A 25,736-nucleotide genomic window follows, 5' to 3' on the forward strand; every position below is an offset into this window, starting at 1 on the left:
TTGACAAGATAGAGTGGGCTCTATCTTGCTCAGAGCGGCTGGGACTGGGGATGCCCAGGTTTTCATATCAATGTAAGGGACAGAGTGATGTTGCATGATCCAAACCAGACGGCTGTGGTGCAGTGGGGAGCCTTGACCTTTGTTTCTAGGCCATGATTTTATGCATGTAAATTCTCCCCTAGACAGTAGTCTCCTTGGAGACTGGGCCATATCTTCAGCTCACTTTGCATCTCTCCTAGCCGCAGGGCACAGCATTTGGGAGACTAAACATTTCATAGACATATCTGGAAACAGTCAGTTGGGCAGCTTTGAGACAAGAAGGTGCCCCTCTACAGAGAGACCCGGAGCTGCAGCTTCCTGCTGCTCCTCATCCAGCCAGTGTTCACCTTCGGCTGAACTCTTAAACAAGACCTTTGATGGCATTACAGGAAGAAGAGAGGGGCCAGGATGATTGCAGGCCAGAGTGTTGTTATCCCCGGCTGTGCAGAGGACCAGACATGGCATCATGGGCTTCATCCTCTGTGGGAGCATTGCTGGGCATTGAGCTTTAGGCTGAAGCCTGCCCTGATAGATGACAAAATGAGTACTTACTTGCTCCAGACTGCTGGAAAGAACCCAAGTTGTCGTGTTGATCTCAGGCCTAATTAGTGTGCGGCTCACCTAATCTGTGAGACGCTGGATAAAAGGGACTGGGAGGAAAAGTACACAAAGCAGCCCCTTTCTTAGGGACGTAAGTGGGAACAGAATCCATTGTGCATCTGAGCTACTTTCCCAGCATCGGGAGGAGAAAGGGAGAAGTGACTGATGATCTTGATTTGGACAACAGGTGCCTCGGAAACCCAGCTAGAATCTTGGCGTACTGCAGCTGCTGAGGGGCTGCTCTCCCAAGCTGTGACTCTCCCTCGCACCAGCTTTTCAGAGTTGTGAAGACCCGCTAGAGAGAAAACTTGGGACTTGTGACTGGAGCTTGCCAGCCAAGAATCCATTAAAATATTTTCCAACATGTGCTGAGAACATTTTAGCAACCATTCCAACGAAGAAGCTTCCACTTGGTTTTAGTAACAATAGCTGGGAACCAGTGCTTATTTCTATTATTTTAGTATGTCATGTACATATTTTCCCCCACTTTGGAGACAATCTGAGCCTCTACCACTAGACAGCTCTGCCCTGCCCTGTAGTAAAAAGGGCTCCCTGCTAGATGCACCAGAAGCCGATACCATGACACTGGGTTTTTTGTTGTTTTTGAGAAAAACTTTATATTATATATAAGTTGACTCACAAGGAGATAGGCGTGTCAAGCTCAAATATTTCTCCCTGTGCTGTCTTTAAGGCAGGCAGAAATTTTATTAGAAAAGATTAGATAGGCATGCTGGCACATGCCTATAGCATGTCTGTAGTCCCAGCTGCTTGGGAGGCTGAGACAGGAGGATCGTTTGAGCACAGGTGCCATTACACTCCAGCCTAGGTGACAGACTGAGACCCTGTCTCCAAAAAAAAAAAAAAAAGATTTAGGCCAGGCACCATGGCTCATCCCTGTAATCCCAGCACTTTGGGAGACAGGTGGGAGGATCACTTAAGGCCAGGAGTTCAAGAACAGCATGGGAAACATAGTGAGACCCCACTCCATCTCTACTAAAAATTAAAAAAAAATAGCTGGCTATGGTGCCACGTGCCTGTAGTCCCAGCTACTTGGGAGGCTAAGGCAGGAGGATTGCTTGAGGCTGGGTGGTTGAGGCTGCAGTGAGCCATGATCACAACACTGTACTCCAGTTTAGGCAACATAGCAAGCCCGTGTCTCAAACCACCCCTGCAAAACCCCCAAAACATACAGCCCCATCTCTACAAAAAAACAAAAAGGAGTTTGGGGGTGGATTAGCAGGTGCTTGGTGGCAGGAAAATTGAGGTCTGGAAAGTCCTTGCGTGCATGTAGTTATTTCTTTATGCAAGCTCATGGGTGAAAGGTGCAAATTTGGGGAGTTCATATGAAACATGCAGTGGAAATTCAGGCTGTGATGTCAGACTCATTCTATGCAAAATCTAGTTAGCTAGTTTTCTTTTAAAATATGCTATCCCATAAATTAAAGAATTTTACTGTGTTTAATCCTTTGGGGGCACAGTTTTAATTTTAGCTTTTTATTTTTATTTATTTATTTTTTTGAGATGGACTTTCACTCTTGTTGCCCAGGCTGGAGTACAGTGGTGCAATCGGGTTCAAGCAATTCTCCTGCTTCAGCCTCCTGAGTAGGGATTATAGGCACCCGCCACCATGCCCGGCTAATTTTTGTATTTTTAGTAGGGGGGGTGGTTTCACCATGTTGCCCAGGCTGGTCTTGAACTCTTGACCTCAGGTGATCCACCTGCTGCACCACTTGGACCTCACCAAAGATCTACTTTGTTGTCATTGATATGGCAGTAGTTTTCTCCCAGAGTTATCCAAGAGAGAGCAAGGCAGAAGTGGCCATGTCTTTTGGGACCTAGTTGTGGAAGTCACACAGCATCACAGGTGCCCTGTTCTATTGGTCACATGGACCAACCGTGATGCATTGTGGGAGGAAACTGCACAAGGATAATTAGGCGCCATCTTGGAGGCTGGCTACCACAGCCATGCTGGAAACAGTTAAATGAGGCATACAGAGAGGAGCCCTCTTCTTAATTGTTTTCTGCCAGCCAGGCTGTAGCACAGGACAAGAAGACACTTGAATGGCCGTGGTACATTCTCATCTTAGCCTGAAACCAGTTTCCCTGTAAGTACAGGTATGAGAGATGAGTTCTCTTTTCAGTCTACATAATAATATCCTGGAGGAATAGAATAATTCCCTTTTTTTTTTTTTTTTGAGATGGAGTCTCACTCTGTAGCCCAGGCTGGAGTGCAGTGGCGCAATCTCGGCTCACTGCAAGCTCCGCCTCCCGGGTTCAGGCCATTCTCCTGCCTCAGCCTCCCGAGTAACTGGGACTACAGGCGCCCGCCACCACGCCCGGCTAATTTTTTTTTTTTGTATTTTTAGTAGAGACGGGGTTTCACCGTGTTAGCCAGGATGGTCTCGATCTCCTGACCTCGTGATCCACCCGCCTTGGCCTCCCAAAGTGCAGGGATTACAGGCGTGAGCCACCACGCCTGGCCAGAATAATTCCCTTTCATAACTAAGCTCACCACCAGTCAGAGTAGGCACTCGCACATGTAATGAGGTGGAGACACAGCCTCACAGATCATGGTGACAACAGAGTTAATGGAAAGATGGCTTTGAAACCACATCTTTGAAATTCTGACTCTTCTTTGACAATTAGCTTTGTGAGTTTGGATAAATTAAGCTGAGGGAAATAAATCTATCTTATGGAGCTGTTTTTATCCCCCCAAAACGATAATTACAAGCATCCTTGTATCTCTCTATCCTTTGAGAACCTATCGTCATCAGTTAAGAGGTGCAGGTTACGATGACATATACAGGTATCAGTCTCACCAGCAGGTGATCATGAAATCTTCCTCTCGAAGACTAAGATTTAGAACTGTCAAGGACGGGCGCAGTGGCTCACGCCTGTAATCCCAGCACATTGGGAGGCCAAGGCAGGTGGATCACGAGGTCAGGAGTTGGAGACCAGTCTGGCCAACGTGGTGAAGCCCCATCTCTATTAAAAATACAAAAATCAGCCTGGCGTGGTGGCGGGCGCCTGTAATCTCAGCTACTCGGGAGGCTGAGGCAGGAGAATTGCTTGAACCTGGGAGGCGGAGGTTGCAGTGAGCCGAGATTGCGCCGCTGCACTCCAGTCTGCGCGACAGAGCAAGACTCCATCTCAAAAAAAAAAAAAAAAAAGATTTAGAAATGTCATCTACTCTACCGTACTCCAGGAGCTAGCTCCCGTGTCCCATATCTAAATCTTGTCTTATTCAGTGATTCTAGGCCATCAGTAGAGATCTCAGCACGATGCTTTCAGCTTGTATCCTTTGGGCTCTCTGGTTGTCAGCTCTCGCCTCAACAGACTTTCGTGTACACATATGACCAGCCCTTTATATCCACTGGTGGTGGCTGGGTGCAGTGGTTCATGCCCATTATCCCAGCACTTTCGGAGGCCAAGGCAGGTGGATCTCTTGAGCCCAGGAGTTCGAGACTAGCCTGGGCAACATGGCAAAACCCCGTCTCTGTAAGAAATACAAAAATTAGCTGGGCACGGTGGTGTGTAACTATAGTCTCAGGTACTTTGGGAGGCTGAGATGGGAGGATCAGTTGAGCTTGGGAGACAGAGGTTGTGGTAAGCCAAGATAGGGCCACTGCATCCAACCTGGGCGACAGAGCGAGACCCTGTCTCAAAAAATAAAAATAGATTAAATCCACTGGTGGCAGAGAAAGATGAAACAAACACCACTTCTGTAGGGAATTTGGTTCCCTACAGGGCAGGGTCGTTTCAGTGGGAATAGCTGGGATAAGTTAAAAAAAATGGATCTAATGGAGTCTGTATCTTCACTCTGAGTCTATGCAAGTGAAGATTCTCTTCCTCCTTATTGATGGCTCGACTGTGATGTAATCAAATTTCCAATGTTTAGGATGGTAATTTAGTGACTTTATGGGTGCTGTGTACCATCTTGCGTTTCTATTAGTATTTGGTCAGTGATCACAGGGACTCTCCTTTCTCTTCCGCCTTTCTCTAGTATTTAGACAAAGACCAGACGAGGTAGCTCTCAGAACTAAATCTGACCCGATGCTTAACCTTGTTATCCTTTCCCTTTAAGTCATCAGTTTAAGGTCTTGATGTCTTGTCTTGAAATCTGAAAGGCCAGTACCCACTTTTCTTTCCCATGTTTCTTGGCCTTAGGTCCCAGGTTAAAAAAAAAAAAAAATCTCACTTAAGCATTTAGGTCTACTATTGCTATTTTTGGCCTGATCTAGCATTCTAGCCCTTCTGGAGGGCTAGAAACATCCAGCCAGGTGATCCCCTGCTACTGAACAGCTGACAGCTCTTGGGAGAGGCAATCCACTATGAACCCCAAGCATCCTTGCACCTCCTTGCTGGATATGCCAAGAACGCAAGGTCCTGGCCGTTGTTTTGAGAGAGTTCCACTCTTGTCACCCAGGCTGGAGTGCAGTGGTGCGATCTTGGCTCACTGTAACCTCCGCCTCCCAGGTTCAAGCAAGTCTCCTGCCTCAGCCTCCCAAGTAGCTGGGATTACAGGCATGCATCACTGCACCCAGCTAATTTTTGTATTTTTAGTAGAGACAAGGTTTCACCATGTTGGCCAGGCTGACCACTTTTTGGACATTCCTCAGCGTTGTCTGTAGTGAGCAGTTTGAGGGATAAGTTGATGTCTTTTTCTGGAACAAAGAGCAGCCTGAGTGCTTGCTATAAAACAACAGGCTCAGCTGGGTGCGGTGGCGCACACCTGTAATCCCAGCACTTTGGGAGGCTGAGGTGGGTGGATCACCTGAGGTCAGGAGTTTGAGACCAGCCTGGCCAACATGGCAAAACCCTGTCTTTACTAAAAATACAAAAATTAGCCAGGCATGGTGGTGTGTGCCTGTAATCCCAGCTACTCGGGAGGCCGAGGCATGAGAATTGCTTGAACCCAGGAGGCAGAGGGTGCAGTGAGCCACGATTGCACAACTGTACTCCAGCCCGGACAAAGGCTCCCCAAGCCTAATGTTCTTTTCCTGTAACAAAACCCACTGCATGTGCAGGCATCCCTCTGTGCCCTTTGCATCGTACCTGTAGGACTTGGGTGTAAGTGTGAACTGACAGGCTCTTACTGCTTGCTGTGCTGTACTAAAGTCCTTTGTCTTTATCCCAGGAGTCTCATGAAATAACAGACCTACTTAATTAGCTTGCAAGAAGAGTACAAATCCCAGACCCTAATAAATGACCTTAAAATTGTGATATACCCAAATCACCTATTTTTCATTTTTACAATTTAAATGTTTTTTATAACAACAGAGTCTTGCTGTGTTGCCCAGGCAGGTCTTCCAACTCCAGAGAGCTCAAGTGATCCTCCTGCCTCGGCCTCTCAAAGTGCTGAGATTAAAGGCGTGAACCATTGCCCCGGCCCAAATCACCTGTTTTTCTGATAGTAATCTGGCAATTTTATGAGTGCCTAACATTGTTTTCTATGTGGTCTTCAGAATTGCTAAGATATGAGGCAACCTATAAGCTCTGGGGTTGGCAAATTATGACCTACTTGTTTTTGAAAATAAAATTGTATTGGAACACAGTCGCACACTTATCTATTGTCTATGGCTACTTTTGTGTTACAACAGCAAAGGTAAATAGCTCTGATAGTGACCACATAGCCTGGCAGCCTAAAATACTGGCCGTCTATCCCTTTAAGAAGTTTGCTGACCCCGTAAGAAGTCATTCCTCATCTAGAGCAATGGATCACATGGCAAACCACCTTTGAAGGCGAGCTGAGTCTGTTTCAAAGCCGGCCAAGATAAGACTTTTTCTCCAAAGCTGTAAATACACAAAGATTTATCAGGAAATATTTTCTACATGGTACTTCATTCAGGGGTTATCAATCAGTAGGAGCCATGTATGTAAGAGCTATACAGATAGAGACTATACGATCTGACTAGAAAGCCCATTTCCAGTACTAGGTGAGTGATTAAAACAAACTGCATCAGAAGAAAGCATCTTGTCAAAATTACTATTTGTGAACTAAAACAAAGGACACATTCCCACTAGAACAGAAATAAATTTTAATTCATTGAAAAGTGCAGCAGTGAACAGGGTCCTTTTAAAGGGCACTTTCTAAGTAAGTCAAATGACTGAAATGACACAGAGCAAGGGCAGAATAGGAACAGAGGATGCAAACACAGGAAGTTACAAAATTCAGTGGGAACTAAGTGGTGATAAAACTCAAGAACCTAACTCTACCCATCTAATTCCATTGGTGGATCAGCTGAAATAACTTTTGCTTTAATATGAATCCTGGGACAACTTTCCTTTAAAAAAGCACTAAACCTTAGTTTAGACACTTAATAAGTTTAAGAACACTTCTCACAGAATAAGGTAAAACTTCCATGGCTTTCATGACTATTTTGTACAAGAGCCCTAGTGTTGTCAATTACAATGTGTTTGCGGGCCGGGCACAGTGGCTCAGACCTGTAGTCCCAGCACTTTGGGAGGTCGAGGCGGGTGAATCGCCTGAGGTCAGGAGTTCAATCAGCCTGGCCAACATGGTGAAACCCAGTATCTACTAAAGTTACAAAAATCAGCCAGGCATGGTGGCGGGCACCTATAATCTCAGCTACTTGGGACGCTGAGGCAGGAGAATTGCTGGAACCCAGGAGGTGGAAATTGCAGTGAGGCGAGATCATGCCATTGCACTCCAGCCTGAGTGACAACAGCGAGACTTCATCTCAAAAAAAAAAAAAAAAAAAAAGAGTGTTTGCAACAGCACCGTTTGTCAAATCCAAAGATGCTCAAAAGATGTTCCCTACTTTGTGTGAGAGGGACAGCTTTGTAACAGGAAATCGTATAAGGCAAACTCTCTATTCATTCCTAAGGCCTCTGTTCATTCCTAATGTTTATATGGTTCTCTATTCTGAAGGGCACCAATATGGACTTCACCTTCTTAACATGGAAAATCAAAATCTAAATGAATACAATTAAAAGGAGAAGGCAAGCTTCTTGCAGTGGGTCCCTAAAACATTATGAAAACATCAGTGCATTGTGTAGTCTGTTACGCTATCAACTGAGGTCTCTTTATGGAAGATTTTAGCACAGATTCAGAATGGAGCCAGTCCAAGAAAAAAAGTAGAATTGAAAGCTATTTGAAGGTTAGACAGGAAATATACCAAAAAGAGAAGAGCGTAGAGACAGGGCTGCACCACACCCCACCAGGCAAGCACACCCACTGAACTGAGAGTGAGTGGTGTGGCAGAGGTGCTGTCAGCAGCTGACTATGTCACTCTTACGAGTTCTGCTCTTAGAAACCAGCATAAAACTGAATAATCTGCAAATAACCAGCAAAAAACTGAATGACATCACAGTCCAAGACCTGGTAAGAGTTGGTTTCTTTTTATTTGGAAATAACTATAGTCAACTTTCATTAATGTGGAAGTTGACTGATAATGTTAAGAATCAAAGTGAAAAAGAAAGCCGATACCCATATTCAACAATGTAGTTTGCTTTTAGTTACAACATTTTTTGCATTTCCTCTTCTAAAACATTCACAGCAGAGGTGTCCATTTCACTTGCCTATTTCACCTTTAGATACCACCTCAGTTGCTGGGATCATGTGAGGTAAAGGAATAAATCCAATGGCTATTAGCCCAATATGACTATCTGCAATTCTGATAGAAAAGCTACTTTCAGCCATGTCTTACAAAGTGCTTAAAGCTGGATAGAAGACTTTAAATATAGCTAAAATCGCTTATTGCCTGAGTTGAACAAGTTATAAACCACAGCTCTTCCTCCTCCCCTGCTGTCTCACCACCAATTAGTCTTCTTGTGAAGAAAACATTAGAAATGGAACTGGTTTTTGAGTCAAGAAACATAAAAATTTAGGTGTTCTAGACCAAGCATGGTGGCTCATGCCTGTAATCTCAGCACTCTGGGAGGCCAAGGTGGGTGGATCACAAGGTCAGGAGTTCAAGACCAGCCTGGCCAACATGGTGAAACTCCATCTCTACTAAAAATACAAAAAATTAGCCAGGCATAGTGGTGCGTGCCTATAATCCCAGCTACTCAGGAGGCTGAGGCAGAATCGCTTGAACCCAGGAGGCAAAGGTTGCAGTGAGCCGAGATCATGCCATTGCACTCCAGCCTGGGTGACATAGCAAGACTCTGTCACCCTCCGCCAAAAATAAAAAAAATTTACATATTCTCAACAGTGAAGAAACCTGAATAGATTTGATTCTGACAGGGGGAATACTGATAATTAACAATACTCCAAAACTCAGGAAGAACCCATCTAAAAGGGGAGAAGGTAGAGTAAAGTAGTTGATACTTTGCACCAACTGTAAGAAAATTTTCCATCTTGAAACAAATGAAGAGAAAGGCAGAAAAATGCAGATTAGAGCCAACGACTTCATGCATGGAACTGAAATTCAAGCTCCCTGCTGGACAGGCACTTCCTTCCTTTATCCCCGGTACAGTCCTTCCACCTGTCTGTTCAAGAGCCCTGTCTTCAGAACACCCTGTAAGAGACAACCCTCACCAACTCTTGGCAGTTCTTCTCTGCTGATGTTTCTAAGCCACTTTATTTTCAGATCTCAGAGGGGCGTCTCAAGAGAAGGGACCTTGCTCAATCCTTCCAGGGTTAACCGGCACTCCCTGTGGTTGGCAGCCACTGGAAAGTAGATGGCTATCACCTTCAAGAGCTATCTGGAATTGGCCTTTATCACAAGCTTACTGCTCTATTTCAGTGCAGCACCAGCCTAGAATTCCCAAGAACATGAACAGAGCTTGGGTGACATGTTTTGAATTTGCAACCTTACCACACTGTGATGAACATCATAAAAAAATGTATCTCTGCTTCTCTATCACAATGGTACTTGTTCTTACTCGGATGATTCAGCTCTGATGGTTACTCTTCAAGCCATGTGATGTTAGTATTTTTGATAGTGAAGTGCTCAATCTGAAATGCTACACAGGTCCTTTGATTTTAGGTCAAGCTTATATATCAAAAGGTGTATCTGTGTGTGTGTGTGTGTGTGTGTGTGTGTCCCCTAAAGTACTGCCATTTATCTGAATGGATTTACAAATTCAGACTTTAACCACATGAGAAATAATCAAGAACTGTGGCCCCAGGACAAAAAGAATATGGTGAGAACAAAGACCTCAGGAGTGTCCTTATCAGCTGAAGGAAGAGACCAGAGACAGCCACTCCTGACACATGGGCAGAGTTCACAGTTTAACACATTGCACGAGGAAGTCAGCCGATTGGGCTGCTTTTTCAAACAGGACTTAAAGCCAGTCCAGAAACTCTTCCAGGTGTGGTCTTGAAGACTAGCTACAGACACCTACTATAATCACTTCATCAGAAAGAGGCGTGCAGGGATCCATCTGCAGAGGCTGTGTGAGGTTGCTACAGAAGATGTTTGGAAAATCTTCGAGTCCTGACACTGCCGTGATTGCTGAACATGAGGCGGGGGTCAAACCTGTATCTGGGGAGGAAAAACCAAATGTAACATTAGCTCTCGCTAGTTTCTCACCCAGAATATTATTCAGTGGAAAGGATAGCACGAATTGGTGTAAAAGAAACAGATCACCAGAAGGGACTCTAGTGAGAAAGTCTATGGTACAAAACATGAGCCCTCGACAGTTCCGAACATTTACATCACCAGTCAGCACACACAAAGTCACACAGTGCAAGTCAAAAGGAGAAAAACAAGTAGGTTAATCCTGAAAGGTGCCAGAAGGCAGCAAGATTTGAGATTTTTTTCTTTTGAGGGAGTAGGAGTGGATCAATTGTTGCATTATTATAGTGCTTGTGTTCAAGTCACCCTTATTTTATTTAATAATGGTTCCAATCCACAAGAGTAGTGGTGCTGCCAATTCAGAAACGCCAAAGAGAAGCCATAAAGTGATCCCCTTAAGTGAAAAAGTGAATGCTCTTGACTTAATAAGGAAAGAAAAAATCGTACAGTGAGACTGCTAAGACCTACAGCAGACTCACCATAAGCATGAGTCATTTTTGGTGGGAGGGCTGTCAGGGGGACAGAGTCACAGTCTGTCGCCCAGGCTGGAGTGCAGTGGCACAGTCTTAGCTCACTGCAACCTCCACCTCTCAGGCTCAAGTGATTCTCCCGCCTTAGCCTCCTGAGTAGCTAGGAACATAGGCATGGCCACACCTGGTTAATTTTTGTGTTGTTTTTTTTCTGTAGAGACAGTTTCACCATGTTGCCCAGCCTGGTCTAGAACTCCTGGGCTCATGTGATCTGCATGCCTTGGTCTCCCAAAGTGCTGGGATTACAAACGTGCCCACTGCGCCCAGCCAAGAATGAATCTTCTATCTGTGAAATCATGAAGAAGGAAAAAAGAATTCTAGTTTTGCTGCCACACCTTAAACTGCAAAAGTTAGGGCCACGGTGCATGACAAAAGCTTAGTTAAGATGGAAAAGGCATAAAATTTGATGGTAGAAGACACAAATGGAAACATCTTCAGACTGACGGCAACTGGGCCTGGCACTATCCTTGTGGCTTCATGCAGCCACTGTGGGTTCTGGAGTAGATCCTCTGTGGATAAGGGGGAGACTACTGCATTTTAGAACAGCAATTGACCAATATTTTTTGTAAAGGGCCAGATAATACATATTTTAGGGTATGGGAGCCATACAGTCTCTGTCCCAAACATTCTCCTTTGCTGCTGAAGCACACAAGCAGCCAAAACCAGGTAAAAGAATGTGTGAGGCTGTGTTCCAGCAGGTGGGGCTAGATTGGGCTCACAACATCTGATGACCCCATCTTGGAGGAAAAGAAGAGCCCCATGTTTGGTGGGGAGCAGGGCTGTACCTCTGGCTAAAGCACCAACTGGCAGTGGAGAACAAAAATTTCAAAAGCTTATTTTCCCAGCACAACAGGCTGGTGCACTAAGAACACAGTATTCCCTCCAAAGCAGAAGAATCATCATCTCACAGCAAAAAGGGCTCCCTTTGCCTTCCAGAACAGCATGACTACTAGAAAAAACTTGGCCAAGTAAATGAAGAGAAAGGAAACTTACCTGGGGTCAAAAACCCCTGGAGTGCGACAGGTCGGCCCAGAACAGGACTGTAACATCATTAACCGATAGTTCATCTTTCCTAAAAGCTCTGGGTCTATGCTTTTAGCAATGTTAGTGATTTGGTCTGGGTCTGCAGTCAGATTATAGACTTCTACAAACACCTAGAGGACACGAAAGGATGGAGGAAAGAAAAGAGCAAGGGTTAGCTGTGAAGAAATACTCTTAATGTGATTTATTTCTAAATGGGAAGGGAGGAGGTAGATAAAAAAAATCAAGGCCCTGGAGACTCTCAATCTGGTCTCAAGATCCTCAAAGAGCTCACTGCTTCCTTGAGATGAGGGAGCATCTGTTCTGGGGGTTCAGTTGCTTCGGGTCTCCAGCCACACAGCCTGTGCCTTCAGGCAGAGGCAAGAAGGGGTATGGGGAAGAAATGCATTATCTTCTGTAATTAAAACAGAACAGAAGGCAGGAGTTTCCAATGGTAAGGTCTCAGAAACAAGACTTGGCAATAAAGTTACTAAAGCAAGAGCGAACATTTAAAGGTGATTTTTGCCCTAGAATTGTAAAGTTCAAATGAGAATGGATATGAAAGTACTCTTGCCTGTGTTATACAAATGTTAAGTTTTCCTATTTTAAAAAGTAGTTGTGGATATACTGGGGAAGGACACAGTACTAATTATTATTTCTAAAATAAGACAGGTCTTACTCTATAATCTGTATGCTGTTCTCCAAATTGGAGTCAAATGTTAGGCTAGAAAGATGGTAGGTAATTTTGCCTATAATGGCTTCAGGTAGCTGCCCACACACTATCACTTATAAAGTAGTGATTGAACTGATAAACATCATGGGGGAGCAGGGAACAGGAACTGAGTTTGAGGGAAGCTCTCTTGCTTGTCCAAAGTGCTTATCAGCTGCAAATGGAGTGGAGAATGAGTCCATTTCTGAGAAACACAGATGGGCATCTGTTCCAGATGGTCAGATAAGGGTTGCCAGATGGGGCAGGTAAGCATATGCTGATAAACAGTAAGAAACCACAAGGGACTAGAGTCCATGGGATCCTTCAGATAAATCCACACCAAACTGTGTTGGCCAAAAACCACCTTCTTCCATGGATGGACTCCTGGGCCTCTGACCCCTACTCTAATCTACTAGAGCAGCAGTGGATTATGCTGTGGTGGGAACAGGAGTTTCTGAATACACCAGGTGCTGGTAAGCTTTCTAGGAAAGGCTCCAACTCAAGTGAAGTTGGCTTCACTTGAAAGTAAAAGTTCTTTCACCCCAAACTACCAGGGAAGCTAACAGACAAAGCATTTATCATTCTGAAAACATGAACTGTGCATTTAAAGTGTGTATTTGGGTGGTGGTAGGAGTGGAGAGAACTCCATTCAGAAAGATTAGTTAGAGAAGTGACACATGGCCTTACAACAGAAGGAAACCTAAAGTGAAGCACAGATAAGAAACACAACCTCTTCCCTAGGGAGCAGCCTTGGAATTGCTATTTTATGCCACCAAGTCCAGCCAACAAAGCACCAGCAAGAAAGCAGTGGGGGAAGTGCAGGCAGAAGTCCCTCTTACCTCCTGGTCATCAAACTCGCAATACTGCAAATTCCACAACGCTGACATTGTCCTCACACAGGCATAGGTATTGTTATAAGCATCTTCACATACACAGTCTGGGAAACATTGCTGTAGGGATATTTCAAAATTTAAATGAAGACAGTTGTTCCATAGTAACAAATACCTAGTTGCCTAGAAGGGCAATCAGCTTGGCTCATGCCAGACATGCAATTTGACAGCAATTAGAAAACCTTCCATGGAGAAGCCAGTAACTCAAAAATAGATGTGAGGCTTTGTTCCTTTGGCTAACTTGATCAAGGTATATGGGTTGTTCCATTTGTAGACTGTTGCCATCCTTGTCTGCTAAACTCTTGACAAGAATTACTTATAATGGGCACCTGTAAAATGTATGGGTTGGCAAGGAGAAGAAATCAACTCAAGTGACTTTTTTTTTTTTTTTTCTGAGATAAGAGTCTCGCTCCCATCATGCAGGCTGAAGTGCAATGGTGCGATCTTGGCTCACTGCAACTTCTACCTCCTGGGTTCAAGCGATTCTCCTGCCTCAGCCTCCTGAGTAGCACAGGCATGCACCACTACACCCGGCTAATTTTTGTATTTGTAGTAGAGATGGGGTTTTGGCATGTTGGCCAGGCTGGTCTCGAACTCCTGATCTCAGATGATCCACCTGCCTTGGCCTCCCAAAGTGCTAGGATTACCAGGCGTGATCCACAGCACCTGGCCCAAATGACTCATTTCTAAGAGCTACTAGGAACTATCACCCTAAAAAGTTGGAGGAGAAGGCTAAAATGAGTTTTGTGGAATCATTTGCAGGTAAGTTATTTATGAGTGTTTTTATCACCAAGTACAACTTAAATCTAACTTCCGTCTACCATATGATCTGTTATTGCACTTTTGGTTGGTTCATTACACTGTAACACTTTGGTGTTAGAAGAATCAATCAACTCCAAATGGAAGCCGATTTTTCCCTTCTCCAAAGTGAGGCCAACATGGCTGTTCCCCTTTTTGTGACCTGGCTGGCTGCCACCAATGTGAGGCACTCATAATGGCATGGTTACAGGCAGGAACTACATCTCTCTACTTCATGCCTCAGTAACATCCCTAATTAAAAAAACTGGTAATGTTATTGGGAGGGGCAGAAGAACAGGGAAGAGGAATTGATAAGAACATGGGTGGATACATGCACTTGCTACATAAATTGGAAGAATTAACAGCGCACATTCTGATGACAGGTCGGCAGCATCATTTCCAAGATCACTGGATTTACCTTTGTCCATCTACTAACCACTCACAGTCAGTGAGAAATGAAGAGGACTCAGATGAAAGGTTTCAATACTTCACACATGGAAACCAGCACCTTGCCACATTATCAGTGAGAAATCTGTCTAAGTCGATTCAAGCTATTACTCACAGATACGCCAGGACTCAGGGAAGGGCATGTTGGGTCAGTGACGTTACGGCCTTCTCCTTGGTATTCCACCAGGACATCTGATCGCCAGGTCAAGTTACTGGCACCTCTCTAGATAAAAGAGCAAGTGGAGTTTCTGTGAGGCACATAGACTATGATAAAGATCACAAAGTAACTGACTTCTAAAGGGGACTTGGGAGTCAAAAGTAATTGGACTGTTCATTCAGTAACTGAAGGGAATGACTAAAACAGGTGCACACGAAAGCTACTGAGCAGCATGTTTGGTACTTAAGGGCCTTTCCAAGTGATGGTCAAATGCTTTGAAAATTTAATAGCTCCTTTCCAAGGCTACTTCCATGAATCAGGTCAGCAATGGAACCTGACAAGGTAACTAAGCAAGAATCAAAGTTACAGTGCAAGTTGCTGAAAGTCCAGACTAGAATAAATAATACTGTCATATGCTCTATGTAAGAACTGTTTTAAGCTCAGACTAAGGAACTTATAACCTAATAGAAACAAGGACAATAAAGAAATATTCCGCAGACTTGTGTGCAAAGGACTGTGACAGGTTCAAAGCACCTCTTGATGGTCAAAATGAAGGTATAGTACATTAACTCACTCTTCAATGTACATTCATGGTGTGGAAGGAAAGAAGTGGCAGCATTTGAAAGGAGCAAGTTTAAGACACAAATGGTGAAAGGAGAAAGAATCTAGGAATAGGAGCAAGTTTTAGATTCAAAGAACATGAATATAGGTTGAACACAGACCACTTAGATGTGTGGCTTCCTGAAACCCAGGTTTCAGACGAGGAAGCAGTGCACAGTGAGGGTGGAGAGGCAGGCTGGTACCACACAGGAAAAGGCCCTGAACATCATGCTGCCCAGGCTTGTCCTAGAAACAATAGGAGGTTTTTGAGCAGGGAGGTAACACAATCAAGGCAGTGATTTAGAAAAGTAAGCTTAGTGGCAGAATCTAGAGACAGAATGGAGATATGCAAAGACAGGAAGACCAGGTTAGAAGCTGCTCTTAAAATGGTCAAAGTCTGGTTGGCAGCTTGGTGAAATGCAGAATTTCAGGTCCTACTCTAGCTCTAACAAGCCAAAGCCTGCATTTTAGTAAGACCTCTTGGTGATTTCCATGCATAGTAAAAATCTGAGAAGCACTGTTCTAAAAAAGTGGTCCTTAAAGTGTGGTTCCCAGGACAAGCAGCATCACCGGGAAACTTGTTACAAATGCAAATTCTTAGTTCCTAACATAGGTAGACAGCAACCTGGGTTTCAGCAAGTCCCACGGGCAATTCTAGGGAATGCCTGTTTGAGAATCACTGCTCTAAAGAATGCTAAACATGGGTCAGTACAGTGGGGAATGGGTAACAGCTTGTGCAAGGCCTTGAATGCCGCAGCCACCTGAAAAGGGGGAGTTAGAGATAGGAATTATTTCCTAACTTTCTGTTCTACAATGAAACTTGAACAATCCTGTGTGGCTCAGGATCTCAGAAATCATGACTCGCTGGAGACTTAAAAAGCTCAGGATGGCTGGGCGCGGTGGCTCACGCCTGTAATCCCAGCACTTTGTGAGGCCGAGGTGGGCGGATCACCTGAGGTCAGGAGTTCAAGACTAACCTGGCCAAATGGTGAAACACCGTCTCTACTAAAAAATACCAAAAAACTAGCTGGACGTGGTGGTGTACACCTGTGGTCCCAGCTACTTGGGAGGCTGAGGCAGGATAATTGCTTGAACCCAGGCGGCAGAGGTTGTGGTGAGCTGAGATCGCACCACTGTACCCCAGCCTAGGCAACAGAGCAAGACTGTCTTGGAAAATGAGAAAGAAAAAAAAAAAAAAAGCTCATGCTGCCAAACCTGAGCCATGGAAGCTGGAAGGTGGAATTGAGTGAACTGTCAGAATTGAGTGAACTTCAAAATCCCACCCTTGAATGTCAAAGCGTCCAGGGGAGTCTGAGAAGCCTAGATCAGTGGTTCCTGAACTTTGCTGCATATTAAAAATCACCAGGGAAATTTGAAAAATCCCAAGGGATTCTATCTCATGCCAATTAAATCAGAATCTCTAAGGGTGAGGCCCAGGCATTAGTATTTTAGTTTCCGAGTGATTCTGATGTCTGACCAAGTCTGAGACTCACGGTCTGTAGGGGTTGTTAAACTTTTTTTGTAAAAGGCCACAGAGTAAATACTTAGGCTCCTGGCTATACAGTTTCTGTCACATCTACTCAGGTAGCAGGAAGCAGCCATCAACCATACATAAATGAACGAGTGTGGCTGTGTTCTGATATAACTTTATTTACAGAAACCAGGGTGGGCTAGATTTGGCCCACAGGTTGTAGTCTGCCAACTGCTAGTCCAGCAGAACTTGCTGGCTGACACGTTCTCGATCTCTGCTGTTCAATATGATGGCTACTGAGCACATGATGTGCGGCTAGTGCAACCGAAGAACTGAATTTCATTTTTAATTTAAATAAGTAGCCACACATGGCTAATTAACTGTTCTACTACATCAGTATTTCATCGGAATAACCTCCAAAAACAAAACATGAACAAGGAAAAGAACCAAGTCTTAAGTGGCACTTCGAGAACTGTGCAGAGAAATTATACACAGCATAATGATTTTTACCCCTAGAGTGAATCAGTGTTTTTTTCTAATTAGAAATAAACTTAATTAAGACTTGTATGAAAAATTAAAAGATGTAAAATTTCCTCTAACTGATCTATAGCTTAAATGCAGTTCCAACCAAAAGCCAACGTTTTTCAGGTAATCTGAAAAGCTGATTCTGAAGTTTATGTGGAAGATAGGGGCTAGGATCCCCATGAGAACAATAAGCAGAAAGGTATGCCTATGCAAATCGAGATTTAGTTACACAGCTTTATAAGACAAAATGATATTGGCACAGGGATAGATCGATCCATGGAGCAAAAAAGACAACTGAGTATCTATAGAGCAAAAAAAAAAAAAAAAAAAAAAGAAAAGAAATTTTAGATACATCAAGGACTTGGATGTAAGAGGCAGAGCTACAAAAGTTTCAGAGGAAAATATAGGAGAATAGCTTTCTGGCTTCGAAGTTTAGAAGCATCTTTATAAATATACAAAGGACACTAAACATTAAAAGAAACAATACATACATTCAATTCCTGGAGTGCAGTGGTGCGATCTCTGCTCACTACAACCTCCACCTCCTTGGCTCAAACAGTCCTGCTACCTCAGCCTTCTGAGTAGTTGGGACTATAGATGCACACCACCATGCCTGGCTAATTTTCTGCATTTTTTGTAGAGACTGGGTCTTGCCATGTTGCCCAGGCTGGTCTTGAACTCCTGGACTCAAAAGATCAGGCTGCCTTGGCCTCCCAAATTGTTGGGATTACAGGCGTGAGCCATTGTACCTGGCTCCCATATCTTAATATATGGAAAAGACAAGTCATAAAAGGAGACTATGATACACAAAAATGCAGAGGCATTTCTCAAGGGAAGAAACACAAAAAGGCACAAATGAAAAGTGATTCCCTGATCAGTAACACAATTAAAAACAACAACAACAACAAAAAAACGGACAAAGGATCCAAATATGAACACATCTCCAAAGAAGATATACAAATAGCTGACAAATGCCGGGCGCTGTGGCACACGCCTGTAACAGCACTTTGGGAGGCCAAGGTGGGCGGATCACGAGGTCAGGAGATCGAGACCATCCTGGCTAACAGTGAAATCCCATCTCTACTAAAAATACAAAAAGAATTAGCCGGGCGTTGTGGCGGGCACCTGTGGTCCCAGCTACTCGGGGGGCTGAGGCAGGAGAATGGTGTGAACCCGGGAGGCGGAGTTTGCAGTGAGCCGAGATGGCACCATTGCACTCCCGCCTGGGCGACAGAGCGAGACTCTGCCAAAAAAAAAAAAAAAAAAAAAATGGCTGACAGACACATGATGAAATGCTAACCATCAATAGTCAGCAGGGAAATACAAATCAAAACCACAATGAGATACCACCTTCACACCTACTACAATAATCACAAAGACAGATAATAGCAAGTGTTGGCTCACACTCATAATCCCAGCACTTTTGGAGGCTAAAGGGGGAGGATCTTTTTTTTTTTCCTTAAAATCTTCTTGGAAAACATGTGAGGATCTCTTGAGCCCAGGAGTTTGAGAACAGCCTGAGCAATGTAGGAAGACCTCATTTCTGCTAAAAAAAAAAAAAAAAAAAAAATTTGCCAGATGTGGTAGCCAGTCACTGTAGTCCCAGCCACGGGGCGGGGGGGGGGGGGGGGGGGGCTGTGGTGGATCCTCTGAGCCTGGGAGACTGAGGCTGCAGTGAGCTGTGATCAGCAACACTTCGCTCCAGCCTCGGTGATAGTGCAAGACTATCTCAAAAACAAACAAAAACATCACAATTGCATTATTCATAATAGCCAAAGAGTGGAAACAGCCCAAATTATCTGATGAATGGATAAACAAAATGTGATACATTCACGCACAGGTGGTTATTTGGCACTAAAACAGAACAAGGTACTGACACACGTTACAATGATATGATCCTTGAAAACACTATGCTCAGTGAAAAAACCAGTTACAAGAGGCCACATGGTATGTAATTTCATTTATATGAGAAGTTCAGAACAGACAAATCTATACAGACATAAAGTAGATTCGTGGTGGGAAAGGAAGCAACAGATCTAATCAATTCCCTGCACCACAGTTTAATCAATTCTCTACTAGGTATGTGGATTTCCAGTTTTCTCCTATTAGAGTGACTACTGTGTCTAGGGGTTTAGGGTGATGAAAATGCTCTTAGATGATGATGGTTGTGACTATACCAACAACTATTGGACACCTAAAAAATGATTTTATTTTGAGATGGAGTTTCACTCTTGTTGCCCAGGCTGGAGTGCAATGGCGCAATTTCCGCTCACTGCAACCTCCACCTCCTGGATTGAAGTGATTCTCCTGCCTCAGCCTCCCCAGTAGCTGGGATTACAGGTGCCTGCAACCATGCCCAGCTTTTTTGTACTTTTAGTAGAGACGGGTTCACCATTTTGGCCAGGATGGTCTTGAACTCCTGACCCCAGGTAATCCACCCACCTTTGGCCTCCCAAAGTGTTGGGATTACAGGCATGAGTCACCGAGCCCAGCCAACACTTGAAATGAGTGAATTGTATGGTATGGGAATTAAGCTGTTAAAAAATAATTCACCTCATTATTAAACAAACAGATGCACAGTAAGACCAAATGCCACATTTCACTCACCAGACAGGCAGAAGTTAACTTGTCTGTTTTTGACGTGTGTACTCTGAAGTGGTATGTCTTATTAAACTAACCTCCTGACAGGTTATACTGATTACACTTGTATGAAAAGTATATAAAGTACTTTCCAAATTCTCAGACTTCTAAAATCTTGGGTGTTTTAAAAATCTTTGCCAGTTCACAGATAGAGGTCTCCTTCAGTTAAGCATTTCCGTGATTATCACTGAAGTAATCTTTTTGCATTTGTTTGCCATTTTTAATTCTTCTACAAGTTGATTAGCCACTTTTTTTGCCCATTTTCCCACAGGGATATTAATCTTTGTTAAGAACTCATGTATTTGGACTAATGACTTTTTACATATGCTGCCAATGTGTTCCCAACCTGTCACCTCTCTTTATTTATGGTGGGTATTCTTGGAGGAGAGCAAAAGAGGGGAGGAAACAGAACTCTCAATTTCACATGTGGTCTAATTTTTTATTTTAGAAAACTCCTTCCCACCACAAGATTTTCTGCCCCCCAAATTTAATAGTATTATTTAATGTTTAAATTTTTAAGTCTTTACACAACCCAGAATTTATTGCGGTCTTGGCTCAGGCCTGATTGAGGGCTCTATACTTACCAAAATGGGCAAAAAGGACATCCCATCCATCTGTGTCTTATTTAGGTCGTAGCCAGCAATGTCCAAAATAGTAGGACCCAAGTCAATGTTGGCAACCAGCATCTATGAGAAAGAGGGAAAAACAATCTAAAAGACAGCTGGTCTCATTTTCCTTTTCTATCTATACTAAAGTTCTCTTCCCCCCACCCCACCCATGAGACAACAACACTTATATTACCTTTTATACAGCCCATGCTTTGGTCTGTTTCATAGATTCAAATATAACTATAATAACTTAAAACAAAATATAAAGTCTTATATGGCTTGTATAATAGTATATCCCCCGGGTAAGTGACATATTTATTCTACCCATTCTGTTATTGATCAAAATGTTTTTTGAAAACTCCTTTGGAACTGCTTTGAGTTCACTGTGAATCATGAGAAAAATATTGGTCTAATTATTTTATACAAAGTGTCTTACAACTTGATTATTCAGATTAACTAAACTTGACTTCAAATGAACTCCAGACATTTTGGAAGACCTCAAAAATGGAATGTTTGCCACCAATGAGAATTATTAGCTCTTTTTATAGCTTCTCAAAGGGACAACACTGCCAAAATATGTTTGCAACAGGCTGTGAAGGCTGCAGAAAATTTATTCCAAAAATATAGCAATACAAGATTTTTTAAGAGCAAAAAACTTAGATGTTTTTAAACATTCTAGAAACTAAAGGCATTGTCCTGTATTTATGCTTTGACTTATTTCCTTGGTTATCAGACTATTTTCCTTCTGTAGACAACGCCTCTACAGGGCCTAATCCAGAGTAGCCTAATAGAAACATAAAGGGGACCCCACATGCAATTAAAAATTGTCCAACAACCACATTAAAATAAAAACAGGTAAAACTGTATATATTTTATTTAACCTCCTATAAAAATATCTGAATATTAATATTTCAACATGTAAACAATATTTTTTAAAAAATCAACGAGATTTAACTTTTTGTGAACCAAGTCTTTGAAATCTGGTATTTCACAATAATAACACATCTCCATTTGGACTATCCACATTTCAAGTGCTCAACAGCCACAAGTGGACAGTGCAGGCCTAGACAGAACGTAAGCATAGAAGTCACTTGGTCACAGGCTAGAAAAATCTTCAAGCGCTGAAACACTCCATCAGGGAAACAAAGAGGAAATGAGAAAAACTGGGAACTACAGTTTACTGTGCCAGGTATTTGACGTTTATTTTCATTTATTCCTCATCACAGTCCTTGGACACAGTATTTATAGGTGAAGAAATGAAACACAAGAAGTGACTGGAGCAAAGTTACCAGCTTATAACTGGAAAAGCCATCACTTACTGACAGGAAATAACAGTCTTCAAAACTGCTGAGAACACTTAGATCATCTTAGGAGAGGCCAAACAGGGAGATAAAACAAAACAAAAACACCCCAGCCCTGCAACTATTAATTTAAAAACAAAACCAAAAGTACACATATGAAAGGCAAAAAAAAAAAAAAAAAAATGTTCAGAATATTATCAGGGGCCAGGTGTCCTGATGGCTAGGACAGCTCTTAGAGGGCAGTGATAAATATCCTGGCTCTGAATCAATTAGTCTAACTCTGCAGCTGTCAGGAATTACCGCCCAGAGGCAGACACTTTAGGAGAAAGGCAATCCATGTGTTACTCAGTGGGGGAAAAACCTCACACACAAAAAACGATGTCTCCAGGGATGATACAAGACCCACTGCTACAGATAACTTTCCTGGTTCCAAATCCCCCAGGCAAACTGAGCAGCTTGGAAAACAGTCATCAAGTGTGAGTGTCAATATGGAAGAGGTCACAGCAGGAAAGGAGGGTCAAAGAGAGACACCATCTCCAGAATGAGATCAAGACAACAAGCCATCTACAGACCCTGAAGTGTGACTAACAGATCTTCAGTGACGCCTGTAACATGAATGAGGTGAAGCCAATACCTCAGATACTATGATGTTCAAGGCAGTTTTAAAAGAAAAGAGGAAACATCAAAAAACCCACAGAGATATAAAATGGTGACTGTCATCTCACCAAAAATTGCAAGAGCCAACACCTGTATAATGGGAGGCTTGCTCCTTTTTTGTTGAGGTGGGAGGAAGCTCTTTCTTTTTGTTTTGTTTGAGACAGGGTCTCATTCTGTCACCCAAGCTGGAGTGCAGTGGCACAATCACAGCTCACTGTGGCCCTGACCTCCCAGATTCAACTGATCCTCCTGCCTCAGCATCCAGAGCAACTGGGACTACAGGTGCACACCATGATGCCCAGCTAATTTTTGTATTATTTATTTTTAGTAGAGATGGGGTTTCTGCCATGTTGCCCGGGCTGGTCTCAAATTTCTGAATTCAAGTGATCCACCTGCTTTGGCCTCCCAAAGTGCTGGGATTACAGGTGTGAGCCACTGCACCCAGCCGAGACTCTTTCTAATGGCATTTTGCTCTCTGGAGAGAAAGGGGTAAGATCCAGTGTAAATCCAAAGTCACTAAGATTCAGCACAAGTACCGTAAGCACAAGTCATTCCAGGACTCTTTCTCCCTAGAAATCTATAATTATCACACTCCCCTAAATATAATGGATAAACTGCCTCCTCTTCTAGAATGTTATCTGAATAAGCAGTCTCAAAATTAGCATAGTATATCAGGAGATGGGAGACTTCTAGCAAACAGCACGTATGAATGAAGAGTTAAAAAGAATTACACCTACCTCTGGTTTTTATATAACCAAGAATTTGGGTGGATTCAACCATCAATGTGATGACTTTGAGAAACATTAGTTTCAGGGTATTGCTTTTGTCTAGTAAAAATATAAAAATTCATTTATGGGCTGAGCACAGTGGCTCTCGCTGGTAATCCCAGCGAGATTATCACTGGGATTACAGGCGTGAGCCACCGTGTCCAGCCTAATTTTTGTATTTTTAGTAGAGACAAGGTTTCACCATGTTGGCCAGACTGGTCTCGAATTCTTGACCTCAGGTGATCTACCTGTCTTGTCCTCCCAAAGTGCTAGGATTACAGGCATGAGCCACTGTGCCCAGCCAAAAAAATAAATTATTTGATAAATCACACTCTCTCAGGTTGAGAATGTTCTTAGCAATCAAGTATATAAATATCCTAATCAAATGAAAGTCCTTAGAAAACCCTGGGGTAGACTGGCTGTGGCGGCTCATGCCTGTAATGAGGGGAGGAGGGCTGATTGCTTGAGCCCAGTGTTCCAGAACAGCCTGGGCAATGTAATGAAACTCCATCTCTACAAAAAAAAAAAAAAAAAAAAAAAAACACACACACACACACACACACACACAAAACAAAAATTAGCTGGGCATGGTGGTGTGCACCTAAGGTAAGCTACTCAGGAGGCTGAGGTAGGATGATCACCTGAGCCTGGGAGGTGGAGGATGCAGTGAGCCAAGATTATGCCACCGCGCTCCAGCCTAAGTTACAGAGCAAGACTCTGTCTCAAAACAAACAAACAAACAAATAAACACTCTTGGGGCTTAAATCAAGGGGTATCATGCATTGAACCTGCTTATTCTTGCTCTGAAAGAATGACACTGTTGCATAATTACTGAAAAGAACAAGATGGCAATGGGCTCTCAGAACACATCAGGTTTTCAAACAGACACCCAAACCCTGATGTTGAATTTCTGTAGAGTTATCAAAGAAAAGGCTCCAAGCACACCAGGAAGCACCCCAAATCCACTTAGTGAAAAGCACTGTAACTGCATGAGAAAGTGCAGAATCCCATTATCTTGGTTGCTTCAGCTGGACCTGCCCCTCAGTTCCAGTTTTCCTGACAAGGAAGAAAGTGGGTTCCACCTGATAATGGAGGCTTAACATCCTCTTATTTTCACAAAACTAGGGGAACCAAGGCTGATTTTGTCCAAAGCCAATAGGTGGTCTTCCTGACTACCCAGCTCACTTCTATTTCCCTGGGACCACGCTATATCATTCTAGTTCTCCTACTAACCTTTTCCTTTCTAGAATTCCTTTTGCAGAACTTCTACCACCAAAGCTAAACTAGTCAGAGGAGAAAACGTCAATAACCAGTCTTTGACATCTATACATACGACCTTGTCCCAGTTCTCCCGCATAGCCAACACACAGCTAAGTCCACCAGTCAGTTAAATGTGCACTGATCTGGCTGTCGAGGCTGCTGACAGCTCAGCTCATTATGCCCAACTCACAAGCCAGTGCCACTCACACAGAACGGCTGGTACTGAGACAACTGTGCTGCCAACACATGATACATCACCCATCGTTTCTGACATTCTCTGTGCCAGGGGAAAGCTGGGGCATTTCATGCTTCTCAAATTACACCTGTCAATGCAGCAATGTACAAACACATGGGATCTGAGAATGCACAGACTTAACTTTCAGTCCCTGATCTGCCACTTATTTGCAACCTTGGCAAAAATCCATTCAACTAATGTGGATGTTCCCCAGTGTATGTTAGGGGCTGGATATTTTAAGTTTAGATAGTTCCTCTTTTCTAGGACATCCTAGACTAAAAAAGACAAACTCAGTAGGGTGTGACAAGTGTGAGGCCAGCTGGGAACATATAGGAAGGGCATCTACCCCACGTGGGAGTAGAAGTATGAAGCGACTTCCCAAAGGGAGCCCTAAACCAAAGCCCTAAAGGACAATTAACTTGGCCAGCTGAAGGGGGTGCGAGACGGGCATTGCAGAAAGAAGGAACAGTCACTTGTACAAAGGCCAGGAGGTCAGAGAGAGGGGGCCACTTAGGAAGTACAAGGAGTTCAGTACAACTGCTACCTTCTGTCTCTTCAACAAGCCTAGCTTATCCTTACATCTGAGCCTTTGCATTTACCGTACTGCTCAGGACACTATTCCCACAGATCTCTGCATGGCTAAATCCTTTTCAACATCCACGTCTGCTTTAATGCCTCAGAGGCTTTCACCGACCACTGTAGCTTAAATATCTTGTACTCCCTGACACAGGGATTTCAGAACTGATCTTGTGGCCAGGCGCAGTGGCTCATGCCTGCAATCCCAGCACTTTGGGAGAAGGCGGGCAGATCACAAGGTCAGGAGATTGAGACCCTATCTCTACTTAAAAAAAAAAAGAAAAGGCCGGGCGTGGTGGCTCAAGCCTGTAATCCCAGCACTTTGGGAGGCCGAGACGGGCGGATCACGAGGTCAGGAGATCGAGACCATGCTGGCTAACACGGTGAAACCCCGTCTCTACTAAAAAAAATACAAAAAACT

At 43.5% G+C, this 25,736-nt stretch overlaps 1 protein-coding gene across 1 annotated transcript in view; it reads right to left on the reverse strand.

Moving 5' to 3' along the window:
- Positions 1 to 6,653: 6,653 nt before the first annotated feature.
- GNS (glucosamine (N-acetyl)-6-sulfatase) overlaps positions 6,654 to 25,736 on the reverse strand; it is a 43,908-nt gene continuing 24,825 nt past the window's right edge. Inside the window, exons 10-14 of the mRNA XM_023225082.1 lie at positions 20,496 to 20,597; positions 14,634 to 14,741; positions 13,223 to 13,333; positions 11,648 to 11,808; positions 6,654 to 10,091 (exon numbers count right to left, since the gene is read on the reverse strand). Of these exons, the coding sequence (XP_023080850.1) occupies positions 10,013 to 10,091; positions 11,648 to 11,808; positions 13,223 to 13,333; positions 14,634 to 14,741; positions 20,496 to 20,597 (561 nt within the window). The 3' untranslated portion in view covers positions 6,654 to 10,012. The remainder of the gene's footprint in view (positions 10,092 to 11,647; positions 11,809 to 13,222; positions 13,334 to 14,633; positions 14,742 to 20,495; positions 20,598 to 25,736) is intronic.

Source organism: Piliocolobus tephrosceles, chromosome 10 (genome assembly GCF_002776525.5).
Source record: "Piliocolobus tephrosceles isolate RC106 chromosome 10, ASM277652v3, whole genome shotgun sequence".
Taxonomy (NCBI): domain Eukaryota; kingdom Metazoa; phylum Chordata; class Mammalia; order Primates; family Cercopithecidae; genus Piliocolobus; species Piliocolobus tephrosceles.